At 41.2% G+C, this 17,032-nt stretch overlaps 1 protein-coding gene across 5 annotated transcripts in view; it reads left to right on the plus strand.

Annotated features, from left to right (window-relative positions):
* Positions 1-1,014: 1,014 nt before the first annotated feature.
* RNF212 (ring finger protein 212) overlaps positions 1,015-17,032 on the plus strand; it is a 118,179-nt gene continuing 102,161 nt past the window's right edge. For all 5 annotated transcript variants that reach the window (XM_023585183.2, XM_071217688.1, XM_004480399.4 and 2 more), the window contains exons 1-2: positions 1,015-1,205; positions 5,379-5,440. In XM_023585183.2, coding sequence (XP_023440951.1) covers positions 1,097-1,205; positions 5,379-5,440 — 171 coding nt within the window. In that variant the 5' untranslated portion in view covers positions 1,015-1,096. The remainder of the gene's footprint in view (positions 1,206-5,378; positions 5,441-17,032) is intronic.

Raw genomic sequence — 17,032 nt, forward strand, 5'->3', positions numbered from 1 at the left:
CCCTCCGCTCCCAACAGTCACTCTCAATCTCTGCCTTTTCCTACTGTTCCCTTTCTCTCCAACACAAGTAAATGGCCAGAAGGTTTCCTGACCAGGCTTTGCTCACAGTGGCCCCCACTGGGCTCTGGAGACTGTCTTATCCATGTCTGCAAGTGGGTGGAAAGTCCACCCTTCCAAAGGTTGGGGGCACCAAGTGAAGAGAGTAAATCTTATAAGAAGTAAGTTCCATCCAATTTGTTTATTTTAATTTTGAAATAGTTTTACTCCACACGCAGGAAGATGCAGACAGTACAAAGGTCTCTTCCCCTATCTTCCCCCAGTGGTAATCTCACCTATTATTTATATCTTTTCATAAGGGAAATAACCTACACACGTGAATGTGAGAAGCATGTAGCCGCCTCTGCCCTGCCCTGGTCCACCTCGACCGCAGGGTCCAGCCGGTGCCCCGTCCTCCCCCGCCCCCCTAGTCGGTCTGGCAGGTCTTGGTCACTCCGATGCTCCCACCCTGCTCCCCCAGTCCTCCAGCTCGGACTCTGGATGGCCTGGCCGCCAGCCCCCATCCTTGCCCACCCCGTCCCCTGACGCCCACCCCGACCCCCAGCCCCCACCCTCGCCCATCCTGTCCCCTGATGCCCGCGCGGTCGCCGGACGCCCGCCCAGGCCGCCAGTCCACCTCGGTGCGCCCGGACCGCACCCGCTGTGCCGGAGCGCCCCACCATCGGTGTCCTGGGGGGGACAGCAGGTCTGAGCCTGCATTCCCACATGCTGTTCATGGGAGGAGCACTGAGAACTATAATGATGGGATGGCAGATTCCAGTTCCTCTTCTGCGTGTTCCTCGTGCTCCTACTTCCAGCCAAAACAACACACGGGGAGGAAAACCAAAGTCACGCCCTCCCCCCTTCCTCGGTTGGTACTTCCCAACACGCGGGGTTTGGCGGGAGCTGGCGTCGCAAGCTGGTGCGCAGGCGCGGAGTGTTGGGCGGGGCCGTGCGCGCAGGCGCGAGGTTCCCGAACGCCGTGTGCGCAGGCGCGGGGTTCCCCCGGGGTTCCCCCCTTTTTTGTCCTCTTCGTCCTCCGCGGGCTCCGAGGCGGGGAATGGCCAGCTGGGTGTTCTGTAATCGCTGCTTCCGGCCTCCCTGCCGTACTTCGCTCTTCAGTCTGACCAGCTGCGGGCATGTGTACTGCGACGACTGCCTGGGCAAAGGTCAGGCGGGCCAGGCCTCCCAGCAGGCCGGCTCCGGGCCCGCGCGGGGCCTCGTGGGTGGGGGCGGCGGGGGCGGCCCTTGTGCGCCGCGTGGCCGCGTGGTGGCGGGGCCGCGGATCGTGACTGGGGACTGGCCCCGGGGAGGGCGTCAGGGTGTCCCGCTCGGTACCTCGTGGGTTCTGCCGACAGTGGCCGAGGCCGGACCGCACCCAGCGGGGGTGCGGGGCTGGAAGCTGCGCCCCTCGGGCCTGGGAGCCTGCCAGCCCGCCCTCTCAGGTCTTAGCCCCGGGAGTGTGGCAGCGAACGAGACACACCCATTCCCCGCCCCGTCGGGAAGGCGGGCATTCCCCGATAACCCCCGCTAGGTGCTGCTTCCAAGCGCAGACGCTTCGGCGGCGCTCGCTGTCCAGGTCAGGCGGAGGCGAAGCTGGGACCTGGATGCAGAGCGGCCTCGGGGACCTGGATGCAGAGCGGAGGGCGGGCATCCTAGGCAGAGGCACGTGCCTTGGGAGGAGGGAGGAGAGGTGCGAGGAGCTGAAGAATTCCGGAAAAGCTGGAGTAGAGACTGGCTTACTAAGCCAAAGCATGCCAGGCTTTGAGTTGTGTAAAGGATCTTGGCTGTGGACAGGGGAAACTTTTTTTTTTTTTTTTTTAAGGAATAAAGCATCAGTGCAAAGCACAGTGCATTTTTACAAAGTGAACTTGTCTTTGAAGCCACCTTTCAAGTTAAGGCACAGTGCTTCACCACTCCCTCAGAAGCCCCTTCTGCCTTCTTCCCTTCAGCACCCCCTCAAGGATAACCACTGTCCTGACTTACAGCGGTTATTGGGTTCTGTTATGGAGCAGTATATTAATGAAACTTACCCATGTGTTTACATAACAGTTATAGTTTGTTAGTGTTGACTGCTGTGTAGTATTCTGTTGTATGAAAATACACTAATCCATCAATCCTGCTGTGCTGCTGTTGATGGACAGTCATGTTGTTTCAAGTTTGGGACTATTACCAGCAGTCCTGCTGAGGACAACCTTGTTACCATCTTTGGGTGAGCATAGGCACACTTTTCTGTTGGGTGTAAACTTAGGAATGGAATTTCCAAGTCTCAGGTTTTTTTTTGTTTTTTGTTTTTTAACTCTCTCTGACAGCTGGATGAAGTATAGTTTAGAAGGAAATAGAAATGGCAGAAGTGGCTGTGCAGTAGAGCAAATGGGAGATGATAGGGATCTGGACAGAATGGGGCAGTGGAAATGGAGAGAAGTGACGAGTTTGGGAGAATTAGGTAGATTCAGCACGAACCGAGGAAGGCGGCTAGATTTCTGGCTAGCAGAACCGAGCAGGGTAAATACTGCAGTTTTCACCGGAGATGGGGCAGCAGGATTGAGTTTCAAACTGATGAGCTCACCTTTGGGCACTGTTTGACGTGTATTTGAGAGCCATCCAAGTGGAGAGATGGAGCCGTTGAGTATCTGGGTCTGGACATCAAGATATCCAGGAATATGTTGGGGCGGCCATTATCAAGTGATAATAATTGAAGATATTGGAGTGAGGAGAGGGTTGAGGTTGGAAAAAGTTGGGAAGAGCATTTTTTAAAGAAGCAAAGTGAAGATAGGAGAAGGCTGTTGGAGGAGGAAAGAAAGTAGAGGAATTGATGAACTAGTTGTCCCAGTGAAGCCAAAGAGGCAAATGCTTGAGAGTATCATGGTGACCTTAGGTAATCATTTTGGAATGATAGGGATGGGTGTTGGGTTGCAGGAATAGAAGGCTCAGGGATGGTGGCTCTTTGAGGAAGCCACTGGCAGTACCCAGTGTTGGCAGGTGGTTGATTAAGGGCCTGAGGCAGGGGAGTGGATTGCCAGGTACTTGGGGCCTTTGGGAGCACACCAAATGAGGGAACGTGTAACACTGGTGAGGAATGGGGGCTCTGGGCAAGGCACTGGCATTGCTCAGAATTAAACCCTCGATAAACTTTGATAGATTTCCTTCCAGAATTTTCCCCATAGATTGAGAGGTTTAAAGTAAAAATGATAGAGCACAAATAACATTTAGTAATCTACTTTAATATTTAATAGGACATGGCTGACTTTCCATATTAAAATACCTCTCTACCAAAATAAAGAGATTTAAAAAATAATATCTGTATTGTCATTTTTAAGACAGCATAATACATCTTGTAGTTACAGAATCATACTTAATTTAGCTAATTTCCTATTAAAATACATTTATATTTTCTAGTATTCTGCTATGAAAATATCACTTAACCCTGCTTGAAATAGTTGTTCACTCACTTTTCTCCTTTGGATATATTCTTAGAGGTAGAATTGCTAGACTGAAGGTGTGCACATTAAAACTGACGCATGTAAACAAACTGCCCTCCAGAAAGAGTGTGCTGCTTCATGTTCCCAGCCCGAGTGTGTGAGTGCTTGTCCCCCTCCCCCTTTTGCGTGTCTTTTGTGACCTTGATTTTTTTCACATATTTATTGGCTGTTTGCACTTTTCGGGTCCTTTAACATCCTTTTATTGGAGGGAGTTTAAAAATTGATTTGTAAGTGCTATTTATGTATTGTGTCAACTTTTTTGTCTGTTAAATATTTTCCTCTCTGTTATATTCTTGACCCCTCTTCCCCCAGTAGAACTTGTTGGTCTCTTTGAGTCAACTCTGTTAATCTTTCACTCCCCAGCTTCTGTGATTGTGCATAAGAGAACTTTCCTCGCTTCAGACCATCCTTTTCAGCAGAGTCAGCAATAGACAAAAATAGAAGGCGGGAAGCACATTGCTGGGGGTGGGTGTGGTTAGAATGGAAGCAACCTGAATATCTTTGTAGGGAGAGAGGAAAGGATGTTAGAATCCACACATCCCACAGAAAGGACACCCTTTTTTCCGCACGTGCTGTGTGTAAGGTGCTCTGGATACAAGAGGAGTCTGAACATAGAGGTGGAGGGATTCAGCTGGGGTTGGAGAAGGGGCCTTCCCAAGACAGTAAGAAGGCAGTGAATACTTTTTGTTATGATTGGGGGCAGCCTTTTTCTCCGTAGATAATATGAGGGGGTTTGTTTAACACCCCCTGGGAATGATAAAAACAACAACCAACCAGGAGAAGTGGAAGGATTGCCCAGTGCACTGCACTGAGGACTCAATAGCACTGGAACCCCTAAATCTGTAAATCCACTTTACATCTGTAAATCCAGTTAAGCGATTTCTCCCCCTTTCTTAGCTGCACTGGACCAAAAGAGGAGGGAAAAGCAGGCAGTTGGGTGTCTCTGGGTTTGGGCACCGACTGAGTGTGTTCTCTGGAAGGGCAAGGAACAAAGAAACTACAGTGCCAACGTGGTCGGCCAAGGATCCGAGCTGGGTGGTGAAGAAGTGAAGCTTGGAAAGCGTGACACGGTGGCAGGGCACAGAGAAGAGAATTTGCTGCTCTTGAGGAAAGAGCATGTTAGCCCGACTAGAGAATGAGGGGCAGGAGAACAGGATTTCCGAGATTGGCTTCTGTCCAGGGTGAAGTGGAGTGCAGGTGTCATCCTGTGTGAGGAGACAGGAATTGCAAGGCTGAAGCGATTGGGCTGGTCACGCAGTCGAGGTGTTCCCGGTGCTTAGATTCTTGTGGGGAGGAAGGTGGGAAGTAGGAGCTCGAAGGCACTCGATCTGGGGGAAGGTCCTGGAGATGGGAGGCACGCGTTAGCTGGATGCCGAAGGCAGAGCACGTCGCCCTCCCATTCTTCCATGCCGGCACTGCCCTATGGGTGCGAGGGGCACAATAACGTGTTTACTGAATGCGTGAGTGCGTGGTCTTTTCTGAATGTTTGGATGCCTCCTGCAGTGGTTGTTGTAGAGGTAAGACATGGGCATAACAAAATTTACTTATCCATTAGGTGGGGGTTGAAGAGCTGTTTTAAGATATCACTATAAAATCTAATCTAGGCTAGATTTGAGCTTAATTAAGTATCTTTGTGGTCACTATTTTGGGGGCTTATTTGCAAAGCTGAAAAAAAATTTAGTGGTATATCTCTTCAACTATATCCATACAGTCTCATCCGCTGTCTGAACGTGAAAAAATTCAAGTGCTGTAATCCTATATATATTTGTTAAATAACTGTTGTAATTTAAAGTCTGTGTTTGTACATATATAAAAGCACTAATCAGTGTAATAATAGTAAAATTTTCTTTTATTTTATAGGTGAAAAGAATGAATGTTTGATTTGTAAAGTTCCTTGTCGCACAGTTTTACTTTCAAAACATGTAAGTTGGAATCTGTAGTATCTGAATATTAATCACAGTAGTATTTCCTTTTAAATCTGATATTTGATTCTCAAATTAAATGACAATTTGTGGTGTCTAAAATTTTCATTCATTTTGCTAAGATAACTAGAATATCTTATAAGGTTTCTGAGTAATCAAAATACAGTTAGTGTTTGTTTGCTTTTATTTTATTATTATTATTATTGACATAATGAAAATGCTCTAATAATGATTGAAGTGTTTAGTACACATATATGTGATTATGCCAAATACCATTGATTATATACTTTGAATGGATTGTATTCTTTATTATTAATAATATGTATCAATAAAATTGATTCAGTTAAATGTTAAAACCAAAAAGAAAGTGGTTGAAATGGGAAGTTTTATGTTGTATATATGTTACCACAATACATTTTTTTAAAAAAACCATAGAACTGTACAATACAAAGAGTGAGCCTTTAGTGGAAACTATGGACTTCAGGTAATAATATAATAATATAGGTTCATCAATTGAAGCAAATGTACCATACTAATACGAAATGTCAACAAGGAAAACTGCATGTGTGAATGGGGGTTAAGTGGGAACTCTCTACTTTCTGCATGATTTTTCTATAAATCTACAACTGCTTTTTAAAAGAAGGTAATATTAGTAATTGTTTTTCTTTTATTTATTTCCTCCCCCTCCTCTTTGCAGCTTGCTTGCTGTCTGCTCTCTGTGTCCACATCCTTCTGCGTTTTTGCTTGTCTCCCTTTTTGTTGTGTCACCTTGCTGAGTCAGCTCTCTGCAGCGCTTGTGGGCTGGGTGGCGCTCTACAGCGTGTGGGCGAGCCTGCCTTCACAAGGAGGCCCTGGGACACGAACCCAGGGCTTCCCACATGGTAGACGGGAGCCCAGCTGATTGAGCCACAGCTGCTTCCCAGTAATTGGTTTTTAAAACTTGCTTTCTTTATCATATTTGTAGCAAATGTACCACACTAATACAAAATGTCAATAAGGAAAACTGCGTGTGTGAGTGGGGTTTAAGTGGGAACTCCATACTTTCTGCATGATTTTTCTATAAATATACAACTGCCCTAAAAAAAAAAAAAAGTATAATTAGTAATTGGTTTTTAAAACTTTCTTTCTTCATCATAGATTACCTTATTCTTAGCTTGTTGAATTGTGCTATGGTCCTTAAAATGAAAATGAGGTTAAATAGATTTCTTCAGTATTATACAAAGTCCTTCAGGGGATGATAGGGTTTTTTGTTTGTTTGTGTGTTTTCAATAAGTGTTCTATTTAATTAAGAAGGTTGTTCAGAAAATATGTTTAAAATGGATTCCTGCTGCAGTAGACTTAAAACAGTGCCTTTTGTCCCATCTATAAAATGTGTCAGTTTAACTCATTACTTAGTTAAAAATGATTGTTCTTTTGGAGACTAGCCTCTAAAATGTGTATTTTATCTGACATTTTAAAATACCAAAACTGCTTTCTTTTTTATTATAATTATAGTATAGTTATGTAAAACTCAAACAGTATGTAAAGTCACAATGTAGAACATGATGGTCCCCCAAATCCTGTTTGCCAAAGATGACAGCAGCCAGTGGGTACCTGTTCTATATGTGTTATTATTTATTTTTTTACATAAATGGTGTTTCCTTAATCAGCATTATATTTTGGGCACATCTATACTCTTTTAAAATGACTGCATAGTATTTCATTATTTTCCTTTTTGTTTGTTTTTTAACTTTTCACTGTTTTGAAGTCTTACAGTGAACAGGTTTTTACCTATACCTGTGCGTATTTAAATAGAAATTGTTTTATTCTCCTCCAAACATGTGCCAATTTAAACTTACATTAAACTCAGTTTAGAAACTCAGAGTGAGCAGTCCCCATTTCTTCTCTTTGCCCACTTCTGTAAATCTAGGCCTTTTTCACAGCCCTCATGCTTGGAATGCGGAGAGGGGTTCCTTTAGCCTTTCTCTAGTTTCTTGAGTTGCATGTTTATTTTTAAAATTTTCTTTCTAAATTAATATATTTGGAGCCATCAGTTCTTTCTGTGCCCTGCTTTTCTAAGTCATTTTGAGTGTTGCTTCACTCCATCATTTCTAAGCAGTCTGTAATCTTTGTTTTTATTTGATTTTAACTCAAGAATTCTTTGGAAGAATATTCTTTAATTTCTGAGTGGTCAGATTATGTCTCCATTATAATTTTTGCAGTTAATTTTTAGTTTTATGGCATTGTGGTCAGGCAATATGGCCGTATCGTTTTTTTGTTTTATTACCAAGAGTTTCATTGTGGTTTAATACATAATAATTATTAATGTTCTGTGGGTGTTTGAGAAATATGTATTCTTTTGTCTAGTCCTTTGTCTATAAGTTTGTATATCAGAGAGAAAGAGTGAATGACTTTCTCTGGCTAAAATCCCAGAAGTAAATCTGAACTTCTCTTTCACCCATGCCTCATATTCTCAACTATCAGCACATTCTGTGGGCTCTTCTTTCAAACTCTGTTATTTAGAATCCATTTCTTCCTTTCTCAGTGATTCTCCCTGTTCAGTCTCTTGTCATTGCTGGATTCCTATGCTTCTTTTTGCTTTCATCTCTGCTTCCTAGAATCTGTCTCTACTCAGCAGCTGGATGGATCTGTTTCAATGTAAGTCAGATCTCCTCCTTCCCAGTATTGCACGTTTCTAGGAATAAAATCCAAAGTTTTCATATGGCCTGAAAGGCACTGTGGCATGACCTCTGGCTGCCTCTTGGATCCCATCTAGAGGCACTGCCCTCCTTGCTGCTGCTCGAGCCAGTCAAGCTGCTTCCACGCAGAGCCTGGTCCTCATTGTTCCCAGACAGCCTCAGGCTCACTCCCTTATGTGTCACATTAGTAGACTTTCTCGGACTGTTGTCTGTGACAGTGGCTTTTCTGATCATTACCCACAGTGAGAATATGCGGTACTGTGACACAGTGTGTGTGTGCATTTGTGCACATCCATGTGTGCACACTTTTGAAACAGGTTCCACCAAACTGCTCACCCTGACTAAATACAGTTCTCTCTGATGGTTGGTGTTCTGATCTGTTTCTTTACAATAAGACACAGCAAGGTGTATTACGGTAAGTTGATTTCCCATGCCTGCAGTGTGGTGAACATTCTATTTAATAAAGGGACAGTTATGGAAAGATGGCAGAGTAAGGAGCACCAGGTATCAGTCCTCCACCAAAACAATTGTTGAACTAGCAGGAACTGTCTGAATCAACTATTTTGGAACTCTGGTATCTAGAGGAACACTGTGCTGCACCCAGGGAAGAGCTGGAGGAAGAGATTGGTAACTGTTGGTAAGTATTAATGGATTTCGCCCTCTGTGCAGAGGCTGCCATCCCCAGTCCTCCAGCCCCGTGGGAGGCAGCAGTGGGGGCCGCAGTCTGGCTCCTGGTCCGACTTGCTGGTGCCAGGGTGACCTGGTCCTCCACATTCCAGGGGTGTGTGCTCTGATCACTGATCACTGCATCGAATGCCCTGCTTCAGATCTGTGGTGGACTGGCTCTGAGGGCAACCATTGTTCCGGCCCCCTTCTGGGGAGGGTGGCAGAGAAGTCTTAAAGAATCAGAACCTATTTTTTTTTCTTTCCTCCTTCCATTCCCCATTTGAGAACAAAGAGCATTATTTAAAAAACCACAAATTGATGGCTCCAGCTCTCAACAACAACAAAAACTAACAATCCCAGGGAAGGAGATTTCTAGACTAATGACCACATAGTAATCAGAATGTCCACTTCTCAACAAAAAATTACAAATACACAAAGAAATAGGCAAGTTTGGGCCATTTGCAGGAAAAATAGAATTTTCTAAGAACTATCTGAGGAGGCTCAAACATTGGAGCTATTAGTCAAAGACTGTAAGTCACCTGTCTTAAATATGTTAAGTGAGCTAAAGGAATTCATATACAAAGAACTTAGGAAATTAGGAAAACATTAAAAATAGAAATAGAAATTATGGTAAAGAGGCAAACAAATTTTGGCGCTGCAAATTAAAATGTAATTAAAATGAAAAACTGGTTAGATGGATTCATTAGCAGATTTGAACAGGCAGAAGAATCAGTGACCTTGAAGATGTGATAATTGAAATTATCAAGTATAAGGAGCAGAAAGAAAAAAATGAAGATAAAGGAACAGAACCTGAGTCAACTAAGGGATACCACCAAGCATTTCAACATGCACATTTTTGGAGTTTCCAAAGAACAAGAGAGAGAGAGAAAGGGACAGAACAAGTATTTGGAGACATAATACCTGAAAATTTCCCCAGTCTGATGAAAGGCATGAATATATATATCAGGAAAGCTTAATGAACTCCAAGCAGGATAGTCACTAAGAGATCTACATCAAGACACATCGTAAAAATGTCAAAATCCAAAGACAGAAGATTTGAAAGCAAGAGAGAAGTGACTTTTCACATGCAAGGGATCCCCAATAAGATGAACAGCGACTTTCTCATCAGGATATATGAATGCTGGAAGATAGTGGGTTGGCACATTTAAAGTCCTTAAGGACTTAAGGATGTGCCGCACACACGGAGAGCTGACACAACAAGATGACGCAACAAAAAGAAACACAGATTCCCATGCTGCTAACAACAACAGAAGCAGACAAAGAAGAACATAGCAAATAGACACAGAGAACAGACAACTGGGGGGGGGGACGGGGAGAAAAAAAAATCTCTAACAAATGTTCCATAACAATGCATGGTGTCGATGGAGGGGTGATGTATGAGAAGCCTGCACATTATGTATGATTGTTTTGTAACCTCACAACATTTCTAATAAAAATATATATTATAAAAGACAATTTTTAAAAAATGTATAGAATGCAGCAAGGGCAGTGCTGAGTTAGAATGTTATAGCCCTAAATGCGTACATTGAATTTGAAGAAACTGGTTAAACCTGCATTTCCAAACTGGATTGGCTCACATCATTTCACCACACGCTTAGACACACCTTGGCCCATCATCCCCAGGCAGTGAAAACCCCTGGCACCCCATCTTGTTTGGGGAGACTGTTCTGAGGATTGCCTATAGTCTCCATGCTGGTAAACTATGCAATGAACGCTTTTCTCAGAAAAACAAATGAAGAAATAGTTAAAATCAAAGATCTAAGTGCACACCTGAAAAAAAAGTAGGAAAAAACAGCAAACTAATCTCAAAGCAAGAAGGAAAGAAATAATTTATTTATATAGCAGAAATAAGTGAAGTTGAGAATTTTTTTTTAAAAAAACACAAAACCAAAAGCTTTGAAAAGATCAATAAAATTGGTAAATGTTTAACTAGTTTGACAGAGGAAAAAAAGAGGATATGCAAATAAAATCAGAAATGAGAGGGCAGACATTATTACTGACACCAAAGAAATACATAGGATACTATGAACAACTGATGCCAACAAGTTATAGATGACATGGACAGATTCTTTGAAATACACAAACAACCTACAATAACTGTAGAAGAAACAGAGGATCTCAGTAGATCAGGTGCTAGTAAAGAGATGGAATGAATTATCAAACACCTCCCAACAATGAAAAGCCCAGGAACTGATGATTTCACAGGTGACTCTACAAAGCATTGCAGGAAGAATTAACATTAATTCTGCTCAAATTCCCCAAAAAAATTGAAGAAAAGGGAACACTACCTAACTCATTCTATGAGCAAACATTTCCCAAATATCAAAGCCAGATAAAGATACTGGAGGAAAAGAAAATTACAGACCCATTTCTCTAATCAATATAGATGCATAAATCCTCAAAAAAAAAACATTAGCAAATCAAGTCCAACACCACACTAAAATAATTATATACCATAATCAAGTGGGATTTATCCCAGTTATACAAGATTGGCCCAACACTATACCAACTGATGTAATATACCACATTAACAAAACAAAGGGGGAATCCCCATTATCATCTCACTTGACACAGAGAAGACATTTGAGAAAATCCAGTATCCTTTCTTGATAAAAATACTTGAAATGATATGAATAGAAGAAAATTTCCTCAGCATGTTAAAGGGCATATAGAAAAAACCCACCACTAATATACTCAGTGGTGAAAGACTGAGATTTCCCTCTAAGATCTTTGTGACATTTTGAAGTTATTTTATGAATCTCTAAAAGAAATGTTCTGGAGGTAATCCACCTCTGTGGTATGGGACCCTTTAGATTGTACTTTGTCAGTGAGGTGTGACTCAAGTTGGGTCTCCTCCCTCTTACTGGAGCTTTTTATAAATGGAAACAAAGGGAAAGGAAGCTGCCATTTTTGACCCTGCCATGTGAGAGAGGACTTGAGGATTGCTAGCAGTCAAAACTTCATCATGAAGGCCCAAAGAGACTGGGCCCACAGAGAAGCTAAACAGAAGAGACAAGCCATATGCCTGATAGCCCACAGCTGAACTCTGGAAAAAGTGGAGCAGCTAAGACTGAAGAGGATGCGTGGAAAAAGAGGAGCTCTATGTCTGGTTGCCCACAGCTGAGCTTCAGGAGATGGTAGATTCTAGAGCTAAGAGCAGGGACCTCTACAGAGGTTGGCTGCCATTTTTGCTACATGACAGGACTCCAGGATCACCAGTAGCTGACTTTGGTAAGAAAGCATCTCTGATGGTGCTTTGATTTGGACATTTCACTGCTTTGGAACTGTAAGTTTTTACCCTAACTGAAATCTCCATTACAAAAGCCAACGCATTTCTGGTACTTTGCATCATCACCCTGTGGACAAACTAAGACAATCTGGAATAAAACAAGGATGCCCACTCACCACTGTTTTCAACATTGTAATGGAAGTTCTAACCAGAGCAATTAGGCAAGAAAAAGAAATAAAAGGCATCTAAATTGGAAAGAAGTAAAACTTTCACCATTTGCACATGACTTAATTCTATATATAGAAAGTCCTGAAAAATCTACAACAGTGCTACCAAAGCTAATAAATTCAGTAAAGTCATGGGTTTCAAGATCATGCAAAAACCAGTAGTGTTTCTATGCATTGCTAATGAGCAATTTGGGAAGGAAATTGAGAAATTCTATTTACGATAGCAACTGAAAGAGTAAAGTAACCCAGAATAAATTTAACTAAGAATGTGAAGGACTTACATGTCTCAACCTACAGAACGTTACTAAAAGAAGTCAAAGATCTAAATTAAATGACATTCCATACTCATGAACTAGAAGAATAAATTTTTTTTTTAAAGATTTATTTATTTATTTTATTTAATTCCACCCCCCATCCTCGGTTGTCTGTTCTTGGTGTCTATTTGCTGCGTCTTGTTTCTTTGTCTGCGTCTGTTGTCATCAGCGGCACAGGAAGTGTGGGCGGCACCATTCCTGGGCAGGCTGCTCTTTCTTTTCATGCTGGGCGGCTTTCCTCACAGGCGCACTCCTTGCGCGTGGGGCTCCCCCACGCGGGGCACACCCTTGCGTGGCACGGCACTCCTTGCGCTCATCAGCGCTGCGCATGGCCAGCTCCACACGGGTCAAGGAGGCCCGGGGTTTGAACCGCGGACCTCCCATATGGTAGACGGACGCCCTAACCACTGGGCCAAAGTCCGTTTCCCTAAATATTTTTAAGATGTCAATTTTACCCAAAATTATATGCAGAATCAAAATTCCAACAGCCTACTTTGCAGAAATGGAAAAGCTAATCACCAAGTTTATTTGGAAAGGTAAGTGGCCCCAAATAGCCAAAAACATCTTTAAAAAGTACAGTTTGAGGACTCACCCTTCCTAACTTTAAAACGTATTACAAGTTACAGTGGTCATAATAACATGGTACTAATATAAGGATTGATATATAGAAAATTTTATTTTTTTCTTAACTTTTTTAAATTTTTACCAAAACTAATAGAACAATGACAATATTATCATTCAGCTGCCATTGCAAGTTTCCCTTGATTCTGTTAGTTACTATAGGGTAGGCATATGTTTCATAATTTTCAACTTAGTGATTTTTTTAATTTAAAAAATAATTTTTACATTAATGTTATGTTACTCAGGTAATACAAGATAATAACTACAAAACAATAAACCTGCCTTAGTAAGCAGTTACACCTCTCCTTTATTTTTGTTCATTCCTCAATCTTGAAGTATTTGAGCTGATGTCCACTCTGCTTCAGGTTGAGCAGGGACAAAGCGGTTGTGGGCAGAGGAATGGAACTGCTTTGCTTGCAGTTAAAGATACCCTTCCCTTTGGACTGGGGCTGGTCCGGCTTTTCATTTTGTTAGTTGTCCACGTCAGGCCTGAGGAACTGGAGAGTTGGCGTTGGTCACATATCTTCTGGGTTTCATGACTCCACCAAGACAGGAGCAATCCAAATGCTCTAAGTCTCTGAGAAATATACTTATCAGGTAAATTGAAAATTATAGGTTCCAATAAAAGAAGTAGAAGAGTCATTTTGGGGGGATTTATAAATGAGTATAACTCTGCTGTATGGGGAGAGTAGCTTTTCCTATATTGCCAGAGAGAGCCTGCCAAGGGGATGTTGATTTCATGTGGTCATGTGGCTTGCCTAGAGTGACAGATACCCCTAGGGCCTTCAGGAGCACTTTTGTTTGAGATTTCATTTACCTTGGCAGTCTGTGAAATCTAGCTGAGACCTGCATACATGTAATTTCTAGAATGACCTCCCAACACACTGTCAAATCTCTTGGTTATAAAACCCTATTTTATTTCATATTTCCCATTTAGATCAAGGTCTTTCTGCAAGTCCATCACTGATTAACACTTGGTAATAATCCCTTGCTGCCAGGGTCTTTGATCCATCTTGAGTTAATTTTTACATAGGGTGTGAATTAGGGGTCCTATTTCATTCTTTTAGATATGGATATCCAGTTCTCCCAGCACTATTTGTTAAAGAGGCTATTCTGTCTGATTTGAGTGGACTTGGCAGGCTAGTCAAATACCAGTTGGTTGTGGATGTGCAGGTCTATTTCTGAATTTCGAATTTGATTCCATTGAGCAATATGTCTATGTTTGTGCCAATACCAAACTGTTTTGTTCACTGTAACTTTGCAGTATGCTTCAAATCGGGTGTTGTGAGTCCTATAACACCGTTTTTCCTTTTCATTATCTTTTTGGCTATTCAGGGACCCTTCCCCTTCCAAATAAATTGATAATTGACATTTCTATTTCTGCAAAAAAGGCTGATTAAACTTGGGGGTGGGGTTGCATTAAATATGTAAATAAATTTGGGTAGCATTGACAACAATATTTAGTCTTCCAATCCATGAGTACAGAATGTCCTTCCATTTATTTAGGTCTGCTTTGATTTCTTTTAGCAATGTTTTTAATTTGCTGTGTACTTTACATAGTTAAATTTATTCTCAGATACTTGATTCTCTTAGTTGCTATTGTAAATGGAATATTTTTCTTGATTTCCTCCTCAAATTACTCATTACTAATGCATAGAAACACTACTGGATTTTGGATGTTGATCATATATCCTGCTATTTTTCTGAACTTATTTGTTAGCTCTAATAGCATTGTTATACATTTTTGGGGACTTTCTGTATATAGGATTATGCCATCTGCAAATAGTGCAAGTTTTACTTCTTTCTTATTACTTTGTGTGCCTTTTATTTCTTTTTCTTGTCTAAGTGTTGTAGCAAGAACTTAAAATGGTGTTGAATAAGAGTGGTGACAGTGGGCATCTTTGTTTTGTTTTGGATATTAGAGGGAAAGTTTTCAGTCTTTCACCATTGAGTATGATGTTAGCTGTGGGGTTTTCCTGTATGCCCTTTAACATGTTGAGAATGTTTCCTTCTGTTCCTATCTTTCAAAGTGTTTTTATCAAGAAAGGCATCTGGATTTTGTTGAATGCCTTTTCTGTGCTGATAGATGATCATATAATTTTCTTCCGTCGATTTCTTAATGTAGTGTGTTACTGTAATTGATTTTCATTTTTGAACCACCTTTACATACCTGGGATAAAACCCACTTGATTGATCATGATGTGCAATTGTTTATTGTGTTCTTGGATTCAGTTTGCACGTATTTTGTTGGTAATTTTTGCATCTAAATCCATGAGAGTGATTGGTCTGTAATTTTTTTTTCTTGTGACATCTTTATCTAGCTTGGTATTTATGTGATATTGGCTTCATGGAATGAGTTAGGTAATATTTCCTTCTCAATTTTTTGGAAGATTTTGAGCAGGATTGGTATTAATTCTTTTGGAATGATTGGTGGAATTCACCCATGAAGGCATCTGGTCCTGTGCTTTTCTTTTTTGGGGAGGTTTTTGATGAGTGATTCCATCTCTTTACTTGTAATTGGGTTGTTGGGCTCTTTTATTTCTTCTAGAGTCAGTCATCTAATTTGTTGGCATGCAGTGTTCGTAGTATCCCTTTATGATCATTTCTATCTGTGGGGTTAATGGTGATGTCCGTCTCACGTATCTGCTTTTATTTATTTGCATCATCTCTCTTTTCTTTGTTAGTCTTGCCACAGGTTTGTCAATTTTATTATTACTCTCAAAGATCCAGCTTTTAGGTTTGTAAATTCTATTGTTTATTTCTCAATTTCATTCCTTTCTGCTCTAGTCTTAGTTGTTTCTTTCCTTTTGCTTATTTTGGGATTTGTTTTTTCTTTTCCTCCAGTTGTGCAGTTAGGTCTTTGATTTTAGCTCTTCTTTTTTAAAGTAGGCATTTATAGCTATAAATTTCCCTCTCAGCACTGCCTTTGCTGCATTCCATGTGTTTTGATATGTTGTGTTCTTATATATATAGCTCTTACAATTTCTTCTTTGTCCCACTTATTGTTTAAGAGTATATTGTTTAACTTACATATATTTGTGAGTATTCCAGTTCTCTGCCCATTATTGATTTCCAGCTTCATTCCACTGTGGTCAGAGAAAATGCTGCTATTTCAGTCCTTCTGAATTCATGGAGAATTCTTCTGTCTCCTAACATGTGGTCTCTCCTGGAGAATGATCCATGAGCACTCAAGAAGAATGTATGTCCTGCTGTTCGGGGAAGCATTGTTCTGTATATGTCTGTTTGGTCTGGGTCATTTATCATATTATTCATGATCTCTCTCTTCCTAGTGATCCTCTAGATGTTCTATCAATTATTGAGATTGGTGTATTAAAATCCTCTACTGTTATCATAGAGACTGTATTTCTCCCCTCAGTTTTGCCAGTGTTTGCCTCATGTATTTTGGGCCACCCTGGTTAGGTGCATAAACATTTATGATTGTTCTTTCTTCTTGGTAGATTGCCCCTTTTATTAATATACAGTGTCCTTTGTCTCTAATAAAGAGTTTTTCATTTAAAGCCAATTTTGTCAGTTATTAGTATAGCTAGTGCAGCTCTTTTTTGTTACTGTTTATGTGGAATATTGTTTTCCAACCTTTCACTTTCAAACTCTTTCTGTCCTTGGGTCTAAGGTGAGTCTCTTGTAGACAGCATATAGATAGATCATATTTTTTAAATCCATTATGCCAATCTATGTCTCTTAATCGGGGAATTTAATCCATTAACAATTAATGTTATTACCGCAAAGTCAGTACTTACTTCAACCATTCTATCCTTAGTCTTTTTTATGTCATATCTTATTTTTCTCTCTTTTTACCTTTTTAGAGTTACCCTTAC

The sequence above is a fragment of the Dasypus novemcinctus genome, chromosome 1 (assembly GCF_030445035.2).
Source record: "Dasypus novemcinctus isolate mDasNov1 chromosome 1, mDasNov1.1.hap2, whole genome shotgun sequence".
Taxonomy (NCBI): domain Eukaryota; kingdom Metazoa; phylum Chordata; class Mammalia; order Cingulata; family Dasypodidae; genus Dasypus; species Dasypus novemcinctus.